The 18169-nt window shown below is 46.4% G+C and overlaps 1 protein-coding gene across 7 annotated transcripts in view; it reads right to left on the bottom strand.

The window, feature by feature from the left end:
• LOC112989800 (tudor domain-containing protein 7) overlaps positions 1-18169 on the bottom strand; it is a 49846-nt gene that overhangs the window by 21009 nt on the left and 10668 nt on the right. For 5 of the 7 annotated variants that reach the window (XM_064501235.1, XM_064501236.1, XM_064501238.1 and 2 more), the window contains 3 exons: positions 17703-17916; positions 12183-12268; positions 10779-10996 (listed from right to left, as the gene is read on the bottom strand). In XM_064501235.1, the coding sequence (XP_064357305.1) occupies positions 10779-10996; positions 12183-12268; positions 17703-17916 (518 nt within the window). Of the gene's footprint in view, positions 1-10778; positions 10997-12182; positions 12269-12919; positions 13118-17702; positions 17917-18169 lie in introns of those variants that run through there. The other 2 variants (XM_064501241.1, XM_064501239.1) reach the window with 2 other exon arrangements.

The raw sequence follows: 18169 nt of genomic DNA, 5'->3' as shown, positions 1-18169 counted from the left end.
GTCACTGCTAAGAAGGGAGGACAGGTCCAACATCAAGTGATTTGCAGAACCTAGAGGACCTTCAGTAAACAATAACAAAAAAATTCAGTTGGAGGGACCTCTGGAGGCCACACAGTCCAACTACTTGCTCAAAGCAGAACCCACTAGATCAGGTTGCACTCTTGTGCAGCTGAGTTGGGAAGATTTCAAAGGGTGTAGATCCCACAGCTTCACCGGATTCCCCTTCTAGAGGTTGAGCACCTTTCTGAGGTAAAAAGGGCTCCTCTGCTCTTCTGGAATTGCCCTGTGTTGCAACTTACCTGCTGCCTCTTGTCCTACCAGAAAGCACCTCCAAGAAGAGTCTGGCTCTGTATTCTCTGTGCCCTTCCATGAGGGAGGGGATGACAGCCAGAAGAGCTCTCCTTTGCCTTCTCTTCCTTAGGCTGAAAAAAAGCATTTCTTGTCACCTTTCCTCATATGTGCTGTTCTCTAGCTCCCCTCTTCATCTAGGTGGCTTCTGCTGAATTTGCACTGTTCAGTTAATGTCTGCCTTGTTCTACCCTGGGAAGCTCTAAACTGGACACAGGACTCCAGGCCCATCAGGCTCAGAGGTACCGACAAAACAGAAGGAATCACTTTCCTCCACCAGCTACCCATACCTTTGCTAAGACGATCCAGACTGAGGCTGCAAGGCCCCCCAGCTGATTCCAGTCTGATTTGCTGCCCATCGAGACTCCTAAAGGCCTTTAGTGAGAGCTGCTCTCTATCCAGTCAGCCCCATCCTGCACCACTACCAGGCTCCTTCCAGCCAGTGGCAGGACTTGGCATTTGCCTCTGCTGAACTTCGGGAGGTTCCTGTTACTCCCAGGCTGTTGAGATCCCTCTGAAGAGCAGCCCTCCCCCCCAGCATATCAGTCTTTCCAATATGGTATCATCCCCAGTCTTGCCCAAGGTGCACTCCATCCTCTCATTCTATTTAAGAAAGATGTTAAACAGACTGGCCTCAGCACTAACCTCTGAGGCATACCCCTAGCAACCAGCTGCCCACTGGACCTCATACTGCTGACGACAACCCTTGCAGCCCAGTAGTTTGGCCAGTTTTCCACCCCATCTTTCAGTCTACTGATCAAATCCGTATGTCACCACCACTTAGGTGCAAGCAAGACTATAAGAAAGTGCATTAAAGGCCTTTATAAAGAAGTCAAAGGAAACACCATGTACTGCTCTCCTCTTACCCACAGAGCCCATCCCTTCAGAGAAGGCAATGTGAGTGATCAGACATAATCTGTCCTTAGCAAATACCTGTCAACCTTTCTAGAACCCTTGTCCTCCACATGCTTCAGGAGAAGGAGTTGCTCCTGGAATCTTTCCAGAGCTGAAAGTGACTAGATTGGAGTTCCCCCAGATCCTTCCCCCTGCCCTTTTGGAAAATGTATGCAATGTCCGATTTTTTTTCAGGCCTCGAGAACTATATTCTCCAGCGTGTTCCAGTTGCCACAGTTTTGGCACGTGCTAGAGAACGGCCTTGCAATGACATCAGCCAACTCCCTCAGCACCCACGCCCAGCTGGCTTTAGTTGTTCCCAACTTGATCTTCCTGAACCGCGGGTAATGCTTCACTTCAAGATTATGCTCCTAGGTTCAGGTACCAAGAAGGTCTGAGAGCAAATCTCACCAGTAGAAGCCAAAGCAGACAAGGTACTGAGTACAACAACCTCTTCCATATCCTTTGTTGCCACTTAGGAGCCTCTGCAAAAGTCACTGTGGCAGTAATTCATAGAAGCTATCAAGGACTTTTCTGATGACAAGATTGTTAACAATACAAAATGACATTCTTCCTTCACCAGAAGAAACATTTGTAACATCTGGTAGCAGATATCTCCTGTGCCCTTTGAACCACAGCCAAGGAAAGGAGTTTGGTTAAAAAAAGGTATTAAATACTTGCAAGGGGTAACATTCCTGTGCACTCTCCTGGAAAATACAGCCAAGAGGACAGAGTATAGCAAGTAGCCCAGCAGATATCAGGACACAATCCTTGGCAGGTAATGACATCCTAGACACAGAAAATGAGTTAAGGATATCCAAAATGGCCGTGCACAAGATTGAGGGATTTGTTTAAAAGACAAGCAAAGGAAACTATCAGTCTTTTAGTTCCATAAAATACCTGGCATTACTAGGACCACAATCTGTATGAACAAACTGTGTTGGGATGTATGGCAGATTATCCTGAAAAAGCCAGAAGCAAGAGTCTACCTCTACACATCTTTTCTCTTGGCCAGCTCTTTCTAAATTGGTGCTGCAATAGAGATGAATGAGTTTTAGCTGACAGGACTTCTAAACCTCACACCCTGGAGACTAGCAGCAGACTGAAGAGAGAAGATCCTTAGAGACCTTTAAGCCTCTTAACTCCAATAATAGCTCTGACACTTTATAGACATCAAATCTCTCTTCTGAAGAGACTGCAGATGCTGACACAACCAACCATTGAGAGGCAGGAAAACATTGCTATTTCGGTAAGCTATTTCAGCTTACTTCAGTAAGTAGACTCAGGTGGATGTCCTTAGCCTACCACCCCTTGCATTGAAGCTAACAGCCAAGACGCAATAGACTCTTCCAGTCACTGCTACAGCCAAGAGATCTTCAGGGATGCCTAACAGTACAGACGCTTTCAATTGTAAGCAGTTTTGCTTGTGAGTGACAGACTTTGTATCAGCTACCCTTTCTTTAGGGTAAGTCTCATCTTTGTTTCCAGTGGCATCTACAGATTTGGCAGTATGGTGTTGCCCAGTAAGTAAGGCTGGCAGGCCTGCTTTGCAAGTGCAACATACCTGCTGTCATCTCTCCATTAGAGAGCAGAGACAACGCCTGTCAGAATGTGTTATCAGGCAACACTGTTTAAGACCAAACAGGTTGAAGCCATACTACACAGAAGAAAAATAAGGACTGATATGTTTGTCCTGGGCCTGAATAACAGACAGAACAACCAGAGTAACACAGGGAGCTCTGAAAAGTTAAAATCAGAATCCCAAAATAATGATGCAGTTTCAAATTAAAAAAAGTCCAAAAATAAACACTGATGCTGCAAACCAAAGAATTAAGTAATCTAAGCAAAATGGAAGGGAAGAGTAAGTCCATTCCTTTTCACAAATACATAAAGAGGAATGGGGGCAGACATACTCCCGTATGTGCTGCTAGGACAAAAGCTTTTTACAAGTGTGCTTGCACATGTGCAACTGAACTATTACATCACTATACATGACCAAAAGAAAGGATCCACTTTGTTATGCCAGGATGATCAAGATGAGCTTGACAGTCTTATATAACTATTGAGCACAGTGGTGATCAAACAGCGGTACACTGGCAACCTCCCTAGAGCATCAGCATACTTTCCAATAGGAATTTGGGGAAAAAAAAAAAATAAAACTTCCTTGAACTGAGGGCTTTTAGTCAGAAAAAGTGTCCTTCTGTGACTTTTTTTCCAAGTTTCTATTCACAATGATCTTAAGCAGCTATTTTCTGCCATTCTTCTGCAAAGCAGGGAAATGAAATGTACAGTGGAAGCTGGTGTTTAGTATCAGTTGTGGCAGATAATGATACTAACAGTAGTAGTAGTAGTTAGTATCAGTTTTGTGGCAGACAGGAAAATCTGGCTCCATTATGTTTGGTATCTAACAGGTCCTTAAAGACTGCTCTAAGACACAACAGTCAGAACCTTCACACTGATTCAGAGAGACCAGTTCACATTCAGAAATGTGATTCACAGATTCTTTCAGATCGTATTTAAGTGTATAACACACAAGTTAACAACTAGGGCATACATGCCAAAGACTGCATACAGATACATCTTGCTGACAGGCACCTGAAACCAATGCTTCAGTGCGAAGACAGCTCTTATCTTCACCTGACCTTCCTTAACAGTGCATGTAGTTCTGGTACCTAGCAAGCTGGAGCTCAAAGCAGTGAGGAGGGTATTCCTGGCCTTGACTGGCAGTACCTCACATCCATACCTCTGGTTGGCACCATCTTTTCTTTGCCAGAAGCAGCCACTATAACAAGTCCCACTGTTTCTTCCGGTCATTCTTTAGTGCAGCTCTCCCAAGCAGTAGAGAAATGCTGCTTCGGAATTAACTCTCAGTTCCTGAGCTCTTCCCAGCTCTTCTAAGCAGCTGCCTCTGAAAGCAACAGCCTGAGCTTGCAGCTGTTTAGCCTATTATGCTACTTCATATACATGCAAAAAAACCCATTTAGGGAGAGAAAATGGTCTCATACACCATTCCTGAAAGGCTGCCAATCCTCACTGCAAAAGGAAGCAGACTTTGTAAAGAACTTCTCCCTTCACTTATCCCATCCAGCCCAACAAAGATATAAAGGAACATTGTCTTGCCATCCTCAAACCTATTGCTACTATTTGATAAATGTTCTTCAAGCTGCTGGCACCCCAAAGATCACAGATCAAACCACAACCCAAAATATACTACCAAGCCCCCAAAACTTTTCTAAGTCTGGTGCATGCCTATGTTGTCTGTTATTTCAGTCTCCAAGACACATACGGTTGAGCGAGAAATCAGCTTTCTCTGCCTATCATCCTATTCCAAATTCCAAGCAAGGAATTATTCACTTTCACCACCTAGAACTTCAGGTGGTGTACAGCATCACAACATGCAGTGCCCTGTGAATTTAACAGAAATTGAAATGAGAGCCAATATCCCCGACAGTTTACATAACTGCTCTATAAAGCTTTTAACCAACTCGAGTATTATTTGACTATTGCCTGATTGAAGTTTCCAGCAGCTAATTATAAGGATTTACATGCTTTACAGAAATAAAATCTGTCTTTTTTACCCTTACTGTTTTTCTGTTCTGGCAGATTAATACCATCCCTATTTATGGCAGCCAACTCTGGATAACAGCTTGTGCTTCACATTGTAATTCCAGGAAAAGCAGTCAGCGAACACCTGACATTTCCTGCATAAATAGTATTTCCTTATCCACAGAAAGGGTGGAAACTTCTCACTCATTACAAACTGTGGAGCTGCAAAAACTTCCCTTACAAGGTTGCGAAAGCCCCTTCATCCAGACATAGTATATCCTTGGGATCTACTGCAGCTTTTTCAGGTCCTACTCTAACATTCAGTCAATTGCTTTGCAGGGGAAGTGCCAGTATCAAACATCTTGCTCTAAATGCCATGAGGACACTTCAGCCAAACTACATGTCAACTGCAAAATGTTTATGCAGTGTTTGTAGAACTGGTTCAGTTCTGAATTTCAGTTATCAGCATCTAAGAATTGCCTTCCAAAATCTCAGGCCTGCTATAACGCATTTCAGATGCTGCAATGACTCTGAAGCCTACTTCTAAGTACTCATTGCTTCCAATTTAACTGTAGCATTAAAACACATCATACTAGGCATACTTCTATACTTCCTTTGTCATGAGACCAAAGAATCCTTACTGCAAAGATATCCTTGTTTAGGTTCAGCCAGTGCTCAGGCCTTGTCAACAGGGTGGTAAGATCTGCAAAATTCAGGAGTGTCTTAAGGTTACCTCCTTCTGCTCCTCCTTCTCCCATCCTGTTCACTGACTTGCACATCACAAGGAAAATAATTACTCTTCATAGTCCATCATGCTCTTTAGGCTCTGGCTTCTACAAACACCCAACTGCAAGAAGTCAAACTGTATGATTCAGTAAGCCAACTGAGCCAATCTAACAACACCCTACTGCTGAGTGCTGTCCTTACTCCTCATACCCTTGTGCCAGCCCTGAGGACTAGCACACACCATTGTCAGCTAATTCACCCACAAGCGTTTTTGTCTGGATTAATTTTCATCTTGGTAACCCAGTGAGGTCTTCTGAAGGGGGTCAGAGAAGTGCCAGAGTTCACACACAGAAAGTAGCAAGAGCATGTGATGTGGTTAGAAGCAGGAACAGGGATGGTGATATCAAACAGCCTGACTTCATTTGGTGGCTCAGGCAGTTAAACTGCTCAGTGAAACTGAGCTTCAGGAACATTGGGTGACTGCCTTTTGGAGCACTGCGCGTGCATAGCAAAGTTATTTTGGATCTTATGTCCTTAACTGGCTCATTCTCCACATTTCCACACGTCCTATGAAACACAATCTATTCAGACAGGCAAATACAAACTGTATTTTGCCCTGGTGGCATATACGCAGCACATCTAGGGGACTTGTAGACGGAAGACTTCTCTTCCCTAAACTCTATCCCCAGCAACTAGCAGCTCTATGACTAGCACTGAAACACCCATTAAAAGGCCACCTGAAGTGCCAGACCAAGGACTGACCTCTTCAGTGAGCAAGACAAAGAAAGCCACCTATCATAACGCTAGAGCTCATCTGCAGGAGACAGCGTGTAGGGCTAGAGTAAAATTCCGCAACCTGTCAGTCATTCGTACTACCAGCCATGATAACCCACTCCATCTTCTGCTCCAAATGCAAAGTATGCTTCAGCTTGTAAACACACACTGTGCATTATATGTAATTAGAGCTCATTTTTTAATTCTCTCAAATCCATTTCTTTGTGAATGATGTTTTTTGCTGAATCATGGTATAGAAATTCCTTCCTGGAAAGGGAAAACCTGACAGAACTAAAGTAGCTCAAGGAATACAACTGGTTACTGTGGTAACCCTCCTCTCCTCTGAGCTGACTTGTGCAATTAATTCTGAACAGCTCGGTAAACATTCAGCTGCCAGACCAAGTAGGGCATAGTATCAGGTTCATTCAGGGAGAGGATAGAGCCCAGGAACAGAGATTTAGAAGTAGTACTCTTCTCTTTCCTGTCACTATTTAGTCCTTGGAACTTTTCTCATCATATTAAGTTTATAAAAGTTGTGAACATTCCTTGATAGCAAAGTCAAAGGCTCAATGAGACAGCAGGATCCACTGATAAAAAAATATCCAACTCTCCCTCCTTTCTTTTCTCCAAAATCTTTTCAGTTATGTCCCTGCATGATGTCAGATAGCCTTTAGGACCTGCCCAGCACCTTTCTAGACATTTGTCAAAGCAAAGAACAGTAAGTTTTCCCTTTTGGGGGAAAACCTCTAGCTTAGAATACTTAGCCAACCAAACACTCCCCAGTTTGAGAAGCATGTGCAGGAACATCAGCCAGCTATTCAACACCGCAGTAAGTCCACTAAAGAATATGCTCAGATAGTGCACATCCTTTAGCCAAAGGCTTATTACAGAAGACGGAAGACAGCTGACTGAGGAAGCATAGCATAGCTACCCGAGTTCAAACTGGCATCTGATGACAACAGATTAATGATTACACTGGTAGGTAGCCATGGCCAGTAGCATGTTATGAGAAAAAGGAAATCTTTGTTTTAGAAATACTGAAAAGCAAGTGCATCTTTTTCAGCACAGAATTTCCAAGTTCATAACATTGATGTTATTTTTCCACAAGCTCCTAAAGATCCAAGACAGAAAAGCTAAGGCAGCCATCACCACAGGAAAAGTAGAGACAAGAGGAGAAGACATCCTCCCTTTCTGCCAATTAAGAGATTGCTGCTACTATCTGCTCTATCTTCTCTTCTAACTGCAAGAAAGAATTTGGGAAGACAGGCTAGGAAAGACGACAGAGGACAGCTTCACATGACAGGCATTTCAGGATACTGACATTTTGTTATCTTCTCAGTTTGATGTCCAAACATCAAAAAAGCCAGAATCAGAAAGAAGCTGGCACGAACATTATTTCACAACTGACTCCTTCAAGACAATTATGCACAGGCAGGCTTGAACCAGCATACTAGAACAGCTATACTGGATCAAAACAAAAGTTTTCCTTGCTTGACATTCTGTTTGACAGCAGTAACAGCAGATGCCTAGAGTATAGGAGACAGGATAAGTGTAGTGATACATCTTCCTCCCATTTCAGACACTTCACAACTCAGGGGCTATCAGTTAGAGACCATTTCTTTGGAATTAAATAATTCCTAACTGATGATCCCTCGTCTCAGTACATTAAGTTGCTTTTGAATCCATGAAGATGCTCATTCCCCCTAGTTACCTTCTCCGGGTCACTTATTTTATAGCCCAGATCTTCATCATTTCCCAGCTAAATCATTTAACTGTTCCATACCCTTCTTATCCTTCTGAATCACCCATTCACTCTGCTACACTTCTCAATGAGTTTTTGTTTCCATGTTTGCTGGGTTGGGATGAGAGGAGCACAACTGTATTTGACATATGCTTACATAACAGATTGCCCCAGTGGCAGTGTTTGCTTTTTTGTTCTCTATTCCTTTTCTAGCATTTCCTATTGTTTGCTTTTTTTCCTACTGTGCCAGCATTTTCATAACATTCTTATAACCCCAAGACCTCATTTCCCAAGTTTAAGTCTGCACAGAGCCCACCATTTTTTATGTAATGTTTGAATCCTTCTCATTGCTGAAGTTAAGCCTCAGCTGTGATTTTATGGGCTGGCGACCTGGTATTTGGGAGTTCTGCAATTCTTCAGGAGCACTGCTCTTTACTGTCCTGAATAATCTTGTATCATCAGCAAACTCAGCTTGTATTTGAGCCCTTTCCCAGGGCTCAAATGACTTATGACTATGTTGACCAGCACGTCCCCCTTGTGGAGCCCCACCATGACTTCCTGCCTTTCTGAAGACCAAGCTTTCAGTCCTTGCTATGGTCCCATGCTATTATATGGTCCTATGCCATTCCCAAACTCTTATCCAGTTATATATCCATGCTAGGACCTTTCTTATTACCCTAGGACTGCCCAGTTTCTCTAAAAACTTTTGGGAAAGAACTCTGGAAACTCAAGTAGCAGTTCTGATAAAAGATGTAGGAATTTAATCTTCTCCAGAATCTCCATAACCTTGGCAGCTCAGAGAAGTTCATGACGTTTGGGAGAGCTAAGCAAATGTACAAAAAAGCCCTAACTGCATACATTCACTAAGGCAGTTTATTACTAGACTGCAAAAGGAACCATGGCATGCTACCAGTATTAAAAAAAAAAATTATTATTAACTTTTGGTTATTTGTTACTTCCAGAAACAATGAACATTTTGCAAGGCTGTAACCCCTCCTCTCTAAACACTTCCATAATGTACTCTCACAGTGGTTCAGCTGCCTGCATTCCAAAGATCCAAGGCTAAGTCCAAACACAGCACAGATACATAACTTTGATTCAGAATTCTAGAAGAAATTATGAAGTTGTGAGAAAAGCTGTGAGAAAGATTAAAAAGATTGCTGAAGTGGAGATCAATAAACAGCTCAAAGATGTGGGACAAAAGATTCTAAAGGGGGGGGGGAAAAAGGTGAATGAGTCACCAGCAGTCACATGGATTTTTTTTTTCCTCCCTTCAGATTACTAGTCTTGCTGCAGATGGAAGAGGACAACTTGGGAGCCTTGAGGACCTGACCCAGGGAGCTGCTGAAGCAGATTCTTCTCCTCCTGACTGAGGCCTGCTTGACCTTTAGATGCTGTATAAGGCTGGTGAGCATATATATTTCTAGCACAATTGCTAATTAAAGCTTGACTATTATATATGAATGCTAGCCACTAAATAATTACTTCATACTTTGCATTTAGCAATACAAAATGTGATGCTGCAAACAAGATAAATATGCTCAAATTCATTTAGTGGCAATAACAAATTGGTGGAGAAAGTGGGCAGCCTCAATCCTTTACAGTAGTTCTTTTTAACTGAAAGATGAGGGCTGAAAGCAAGACTGTTTACTTGTAATTTATAGTACTTTATGGGGACTTCAGCTCTCTAACTACAAAATTTGTTACTGGTGGTTGTAACCTGAACACAGAAGTGATCATTTCCTAGAAGAAAAAAAGGAAATTCCTTCCTTCAAGCGGAAAGTTTAGCCATATGGCTTATTCAAAATTGATGTTGTCTATGGCAGAGGCCTGAAGTAATTAGTCTGGTGACACCAAAAGAATGTGACAGGGTTTATTGTTTCCTGATCTGTAACTAAACTATTTATCAGCATGCATTCAATTAGAATATGTGCTGTCTCTTTAAGAAGATGCTGAGAGAAACACCAGGCATTTTTCCTGTTCTTTTGAGGCCAGCAGACCCTCTCTATTTACATACCAAACCAGGCCCAAGTAGTTTAGGAACTAGCAAGAGAACCATCTTTACCACTAATAAAGAGTAAAATCTATCTCGGGGCATTTCATAGGACATACAGAGCTGTTTACGTGCAGATCACAAGAATAAAACTGATGAGAACAACATATATATATGTGTGTGTATACACACACACACACACACAATCCCTTCCTCCCTAGCATTAGCACACTTAGCATTCATCTGCTAATGCATCACAAGCCTAATTTACACAGCAGAGCTATGTAACCTTGATTTAAGATGAGAGAAAGCTGTGGAAAAGTCTACAGAAATATAAAGTGACAGACCGACCTAAGACTGCTAAGACTTGGGTTGCTGGTAGCTCAGGGATTCAAGACGAAAACACTCATGAACATGCAAAAGCATAAAACTGAGGAGAAAAAAAGCAAGGCAGAGAGGAGAAAAAGTCATCAACAACTGGCTGAACTGTCAGCATTGGAGTCAGTCGAAGGTGGTAGCTTAGCAGTACTGAGCATTCACTCCAAGAGGCCACAGAGGCCAACTGTTCTCCTCCAAAGCAATGCCATCCTAGCCAAAAGGATTCTTTCGGTATTGTTTCAAAGGCATTGTTTCAGTTTGTCACTGCTACAAATCCTGAAAGAAAATGTAGGACTACCTAAAACAACATACGGCAAATAAATACTCAGGAACCTGATGGTACTGACATCTTCCACAAAAAGGACATTCAGTACTTACTGTGCACACATGAGGCCAATATTCAAGCTGACGGAGCACCGCTGTGCTAAGTTCCTCCTGGTACATTTGCTGGTAAACCTGTGGCATTTTTGACAGCCAGATACCATTGCTGTACCTGCTCAGAATCTCCTTAATATGACTTTGAACTTCACTGAAGTGAGGAGCAGAAGAACCAGAAGGAACACTATGTGTCTCCGGAACAGATGTATTCAAGTTATCTGTTTAAACAGAAACACAGCCTTGAAGGAAACAGTCATCTCAACAGCAGGGAGAAAAACAGTTGAAGGCACACATGCCAAAAAGCGAAACATGAGAGCTGCCAGTATAATGCCAGCTCTAAAATGCTGCTCCGTGCACAGCAGAACCTTTTCATTCACTTTCTATTGGAAAGAGACATGCAGGCCTCATACATTTAGTAAGCTACTGATCTTGAGCTGAATTTTCACCACTACAGTTATTTTCATTAGGAGTTGCTAATGTGTGTTCAGAAAGGACTCTGGCAGACAATGCAGTACCCAAACCCCTCAGCCATCCTGCCTCAAGCACATGAAGAGATGAGGAAAGACCTCTGCTGACAAGAGGCTATATTGAAGCAACATCCCAAGAGGCACACAAGATAGTTTCTTTGAGCACAAGCACAACAGCAAAGCTGTAGCAAAACATCCAAGAATTTCTTCCTCAATTCAGAGAAAATTATAAAATACACCAAGGATTTGGTGTGTTTGCTCTGTGCTACTGCACTCCAAAGAACCTCTCTAACAAAGCAAGGAAGGAAACAGTAACTGTCCATGTTAGTTTCAGACAGTCCATGTAGGAGAAAGGCAGCCATTAGGCAAATGGGAGGCTCATACCACTAGCTCATCTACTCCCTCATCTCTACTCCTTTCCCCTCAGAGAAGTGTATTTGCTATATGACCTGTAGCTTCAGAGCTCAGCCTGCCTCAAAAAAAAAGGTAACATCATTTGACAAGTTTGTCAAATGCTCAACTGCTGGGAAGCAAACAGGCAGAAGGTCTTCTTCTGGAGAAGTAGGTTTTTGTGCTTGTATTCATGTGACTGCTTACTCCTGAAAGCCAGGATTTCACCATCCTCAGTTAGATTCACACCCTCGCAGTGAATTTAAACATACTCCTTCTGTTTCCAAGCTACTCATGCTCACCACAAAATGGGCTTTGACATTTACTGCACAATGATTTTTTCTGAAAGACTGAAATAGAGACAGACAAGCAACCATGTAAGTTTGCCATGAACCAGGACATCAGAGTGAGGAAGTTCATTCACAAAATTTGTTTCTCACTCAAAACAATCTTCATTCAAACCAAGTTGAGCTGGGTTCTGCTTAGTAGAACACCTAATCCAACACCAGCAATAAGGACAAAAATACCTCCTCACAAGCAAATTTACCATTTAGATCCACAGAAGAGCTTCTGGATAGGTGAACCTGCAGTTCCTTCTGAAACCGTGGTGGAATAGTCAGTCTCTTTTCAGGCCTGAAAGAAAAAAGAAAATTGTTTCAACTCAGCTTCTAGGCTTTAAACACCATTTTATTTGCTTACAAGATCTATACTTAAAATACAGTCCACATACTTCTAGCTGGCCCTCTGCACAAGACCAAAACTGACACTGTCCTGGCTTGGAAGACAGCCTGATCAGCAGTAGCAAGATAGATCAACAGGTGGTTTCCTGTTCAGCTTGCTAGCCAGATTATTGGGAGAAACAAAATTCAGTAAAAAGGCAGTAGCAAAAGGGAAAGCATCTATGCCCAAATCCACAACGGACAGTCTTAATGTTTGACATGGACAGCCTGACAATTCAGTCTTTCGTCTCACTGCCACCTCAGTCTTCTCAGTGAGTATGCTTGTGCTCACCTTCTTGATAGCCATGTCCAAGTCTATGAAAAGCGTTAGGCTTCAGCAAACCTAAAGCTAGGCAGGAACTGAAAGCCTTTTTGCAAATCCTGTTGCTACACCATTTAATAGGTTCCTCTCAGAAGCACTTTCCAACAGAAAGGGCACAAGCGTCACACTTGTGCATGTTCTTCCATGCTCCCTCCAAAAGCAGTACCTTATCCTGAGAGTACATTCAGCACAGTGAGCTTCTCACAGTGGAGAGATCACAGCAGTGCACAGCACACCACTTACCCTGCATGCAAGACAGATAGCAACAGCTGGGGAAAGGAGCTCAAAGGCCAGGAGCAAGTGCTTCCCAAAGACGTACATCCAATAAAGAACTGCACTGCACCAGTCAGGGTGGAAAATGCACCAAAGCAGCTTTCCATGGAAACACAGCTTGTCACTGTCAACACCAGACAGCTCCTGGAACGGCACAGAAGACCACTGCATGTGCACTGAGCACGCTCTGCCAATGGTCCTTCAACAACGGGCCAGCGAGGAGGCCAGCCACCACTGGCATCTCTGGATATCTTTAGAGGAAACTGCAGACTTCAGTCACAAAAAAAATAAAGGGGGATTTTTGCAGCTTCACTTGGGCTCTTGTAAGTGGTGAACTCTTGATCATTAGTAAAACACCTCAGTGTTTTGCTCATACTGATGTTAGGACAGCAGTCAAGTATTGCACTGAGACTAGTATCAACAGCAACAGGAAGCCGAGGCTAGCTCACCGTTAACGTAGCCCTACATTTCTCCACACTGACACAGCACAACTACAAATATGAAAACGGCCTCCTACATTCAGACCACTTCTAAGCAGCATCTTCTAGATTTAAACAGGACCCCTTCTCCCCTACATTTTTGCTATCCCCTTAAGATGGCATGACTGCTCCCCGACCAGCTATGAGGTGTCATTTGAACCAAAAATAATACTTCTGTCCTAGGAAAGGGCTAGTCCAGGACAGCATCTTCCCCAAGCCAGAGAGGATGCCCTAGCAGTGCTCAGCAGCAGACCAACTACAAGCACATCTGGGAAACACATGTAGGATGAGACTCAACAGTACTAAGCCAAAGGTCACCCATGCCAAACCCAGAAGGGCCAACAGCAGCACTGTCCCTGCAGGATTTCACTTACGCATTCACAGCCCATGCTCATGGTGTGCCTGAAGAGGCTCTTCAACACCCTGGCAGCAGCACAGAAAAACCCTCTACCTTCTAGGCACAGCCAAGGATCCCGTGCAATGGGGCAGCACAGAGCCCTTCTTAGAAGGGGCACAGGGTCTGCACAGCTACCCACAAGAAGAAAGCCTGGTCCCTTTCTCCTTCAAACACCTCTCTGTACATGTATTTACCACCACGGACAACTCCAAGCTTAACACACACCTAAGGAAATAGTTCCCTCAGGGAAGCAGACTCCAAGAACACTATCACCATTGCCACATGGCAAGCAAAACAATCCCACACACTCAGCCACATCAGTAACAGAAACTATCATGCTACAGCTGCCTCTCAGTAGGGATCAGTAGCATTTTGGCCCTCAGCACCACACACCATCAACACCACTACAAGCCACACTTCAGGTGATGTGGATGATGTAATTCCAAGGAAAGCCTGGGGCAACAGGAACAAGGTTTCAGTGATCTGCATTAAGGCTTGAAGGAAAGTCTTGAATCAAGTCTGTTTTTCTGGCAACAGCCAGACAACACCTGCAGTCACCTCCCTTCTTAACCTGAGAAGGATCCTCCCTGAGAAACCAGGAGAAGGGGCAGCTGTTACCCTCTCTAACCATGCCTTTGGGAACGTGTGAGAAAGAAGCCCTGGAACAGAGGACTGATGCTGCCCTTGTGTTGAGATACATGACAACAAATTTAATTGGGGATCTTCTCGGTATTCAGAGACATCGTGGGATATCTTCTTGAGCTTCCTGCTATGGCTCAACAGATTCCCATGGAACAGAGCAGGTGCTATGGTCAGCTTCAAGCCCTGCAATGGGACAAGGATCGTGTGACATGCTGCTTGTTGGTATGGATCATGGTGAACATCTTATTTCTCCAAAGATGGATTGGCATGGAGTCAGAGACCAGCAGGGCCAAAGTTTTCCCTGGCACACAGACATGGAAAACTCAATCCCTGGAAGGCCCTGTGCTCCCCAGCTATGGAGAGTACTCCCAACAGAAGACCTTCCAGCTACAGCAGTAACCATTGATCACCAGAGAAGACATCTGCAGGATGGCACTTAAAAAATGCCTGACAAGCCACACAGCCCTGCAGAACCCCTATCACAGCTGTAGCTGAACAGCTAGTTGCATTGCTCTCCCACAGTCTACTGTTTCAGAGAAGAGGGAAGGCAGGCCTCTCCCTGCCCATCACAGTACCTTGTCAAGGCTCACACCATCCAACTCAGCACTATCCAAGGGATGAAAGACCAATGCCAGCAGCAAAGGCTGTGAATGCTGCCTCCTGGTCCAAAAAAGGGGTTACTGAGCAGCTCAGCCTGTTTTCATCCATGCTGCCACTTTCCACCTTTCAGGATCTCTGATGCTTCTGCTATGAACAAGGTCTTTCCTGCCTTCTGTGCCTTTGCAGGTCCACACCAACACCCTCAGAACAAGGCTGTGTAGGAACACACACTGACAACCTGATGGCAGGCAACTACCTATAAAGGCAGGTCACAGGTGAGGATTGGCTCTCCTGCTAGAAGACTGCCCCTCAGGCTGTGCTGCTACCCGAGAGGCTGGGACGAGCCAAGGACTGCTGGGCACGTCGCTAACACACCCACTCACTGGCAAACTCTTTCCGGGCAGGGCCTGGCCACTCCAGACAACTCGCCCGCCTCAAAGTCCAAAAGCCCAAGCCAGCGGCTGCAGCAGCTCCAGGCTCCTGGGCATCCCCAGGAGCAATCGCGCCCACCGTGCACCTTGCCGTTCTGCCTTCACATTGCCCAAGAGAGGAAGATTCACACAGCTGCGCCAGCAGAACTTCTGCCCAGAGGACGGGTCCCTCCTCCACAAACACTCCTCCAGCAGCCCCCCGCTAACGGCACTGCGGTGGGACTCCTCCGGGGACACAACATCTCTTCTGCTCCAGAGCGACCTGCGCCAAAGCAGCCTTTTCCCCTGCCTTCCCCACCCAAACAGCGTGCGGGGACACACTGGAAAGCAAAGCAGGAGAACGCTGTGCCCTAAAACAAGCTGCGGGAACCTGCTGGAGAGGAGCAAGGACACCAGCACAGGAAGCAGCAGGCTCCCAAAGAAAGCCTGCAGAAAGCTGCCACCCACTCAGGCTCGCTTTCGAGTATTACAGAAGCTTTTCTGGCCATCCAAAGTCGCACCTGAATAGGGCAGTGAGAGCTGCCAAACACATACACAAGACACCACCAAGCATCACTGGCACACAGAAAATGAGGAAAGATGCGTGCACACCTGCAGCCACATCTCTCCTGCACAACAGGACAGCTTGGCCTTCTTCTCCTTGGCTGCAGTCGACTCTTCAACGAAACACAAAGCACAGCCTGTGGCAGCAGCCTCCCACAACTCTCAGTCCCATTAGCTGAGGTCCACAGAGCAACACCCTGGTATCGCCTCCCCACACAAACCTTTCGGATGCAGATGGGGCCCTGCAACACTCCTAGCATGCCTCTGACAAGGCCTGTGACAACAGACTTGGGCTAGGAGACGCCACAAGCCAAAGAGTCTCCTTCAGTCCCTCTGCAGCACAGAGGGAGACACGACTCCATCAAGGGAGCAGACACCTCTGCTGCTGGACTGCCACCCAGCTCGGGCAGCAGCAAGGACCAACGGGGTTTAGCTCAGCCAACACTGAATGCGTTTCACCACCATGAGGCAGATGGAGCGGCCAACCTCAGCTCTCGCTGCTCCAGCTCCTGGCCCCGGCCTCACTCTCCTCGCCTCTCCCTCGCAGCAGCAGGAACGGCAGCCGGGACACACTCGGAGCCAAAGGACTCCGGCTGCCGCTCCTAACCGGGGCCTGCACATGCCCAAACGCTCCCTCCTGCAGCCTCAGCCGCACTGCCCAGGCACGAGTGCTGCCTCCGGGCCTACAGGAAAGCCTGTCCCCAAAGCAAGGTCACGGCACATCTCACGAGGAGCACCTGCAAAGACACCCTGCCCCTTCCCTGCCCACCTGCCCCCCCCGCAGACGCTAACTCCACAGAAACGCAGCCTGACGACAGGCGCCCGCACAACAAGCTCTGGCCCAAGCACCGCCAGCGCAGCAGAGCACCGCAGAGCACCGCCAACACAGAGAGCCGGGAGCATCGACCTCCGCGACAAAGCTACGCTCAGGCACAGAAGCTGAAGCAGCTGCTTCTCTCACCAGCAACGTGAGCTGCTCCGCGTTCCCCCCGCCTGCTCCCCACCCTCCGACGCACACGGCTCTCGCCCAAGCGAGGCGGCAAAACCCTCTCGCTCTTTCCGCGCGTCCGCCACGGAAAGCCGGCACCACGGCAGGATTAAGCTGTCACGCTGCGCTGTGCTCTCAACAGCCAGGCCCGCTTGCAAGTGCCAGGCCACTCGCTTTCCGCCGCAAAGCCGGCCTACGCCACAGCCAGGCCCCGGGACCTGCCGAGGATTAGCAGCACAATCGCAGCTCTGGGAGGCTCAGCGCAGCCACAATGAGGCCGCAACAAGCACATTCCCCGCACCAGCGTCTCATGACCCGCGGCAGCCGTAAACAACCCAGAAAGAGAAGTGATGGGCCAGCAGTTGTGTAAGCCAAGACGGATTAGAGGTGCTCAAAGGAGAGCTGCAAACCAGCGCGCAGTGCTAGCCCAGCAAAACAGGGGAGCTTTCACTGACAAGCCAAAAGCAAGCAGAGCCCAAAGCCCTTCCCGCTCTCCCAAACCCCACGAGAGTGCTTGTGCACAAGAGCAGCAGCAGGAGTGCTGAACCCCTGCTACGGCTACCTACCTGCTTCCTGAGCACTGCCACCGCTCCCACCTCCTCACCCCATTAAAAGCCAGTTCTCTCCTCCACGCTCCATCTCGTCTCACACGCGCACACGCACACACACTGACCTGTTTATCACCGTGACATGCCTCTGCATGGGGACTTCCTTAGATGGTCCACTTCCAGCGGCTGGGGGCAAGGCAGGCAGGCCACTCTCTACAGTGGGTTTCACCACTCCACACGCCAGACCTCGGCCTCTTTGCAGGCGAGGGACAGGCCTCTTGCTGCCTTCTTCTGGGCTGCTCATTAACCTGGGCTGTCGCAAAGTTCCTTTTGGCTTCCCTAAAGAGTTTGCAGATGGAGCCGTGAGTGATGCTGTCCCGCTCTTGACACAAGAGCTTCCGCCACCCAGCCCAAACGGTCCTCAGGCACAGCACACGGCTCCCGCTGGGAAAGCCGTACTTCCGCAAGAGGGATTGAGGAACGACACTTTCAGCCACGAGCTTTGAGCCCTTCCCACAGCCTCATGCCCCAACACCCAGGGACCAGCAAAACCACAATTCTTATCTCCGTACCGCAGCCGGGCAACGCAGAT

Source organism: Dromaius novaehollandiae, chromosome Z, assembly GCF_036370855.1.
Source record: "Dromaius novaehollandiae isolate bDroNov1 chromosome Z, bDroNov1.hap1, whole genome shotgun sequence".
Taxonomy (NCBI): Eukaryota; Metazoa; Chordata; class Aves; order Casuariiformes; family Dromaiidae; genus Dromaius; species Dromaius novaehollandiae.
Note: the sequence above shows the minus strand (reverse complement) of the source record. Positions and strands in the feature narration are given on the sequence as shown.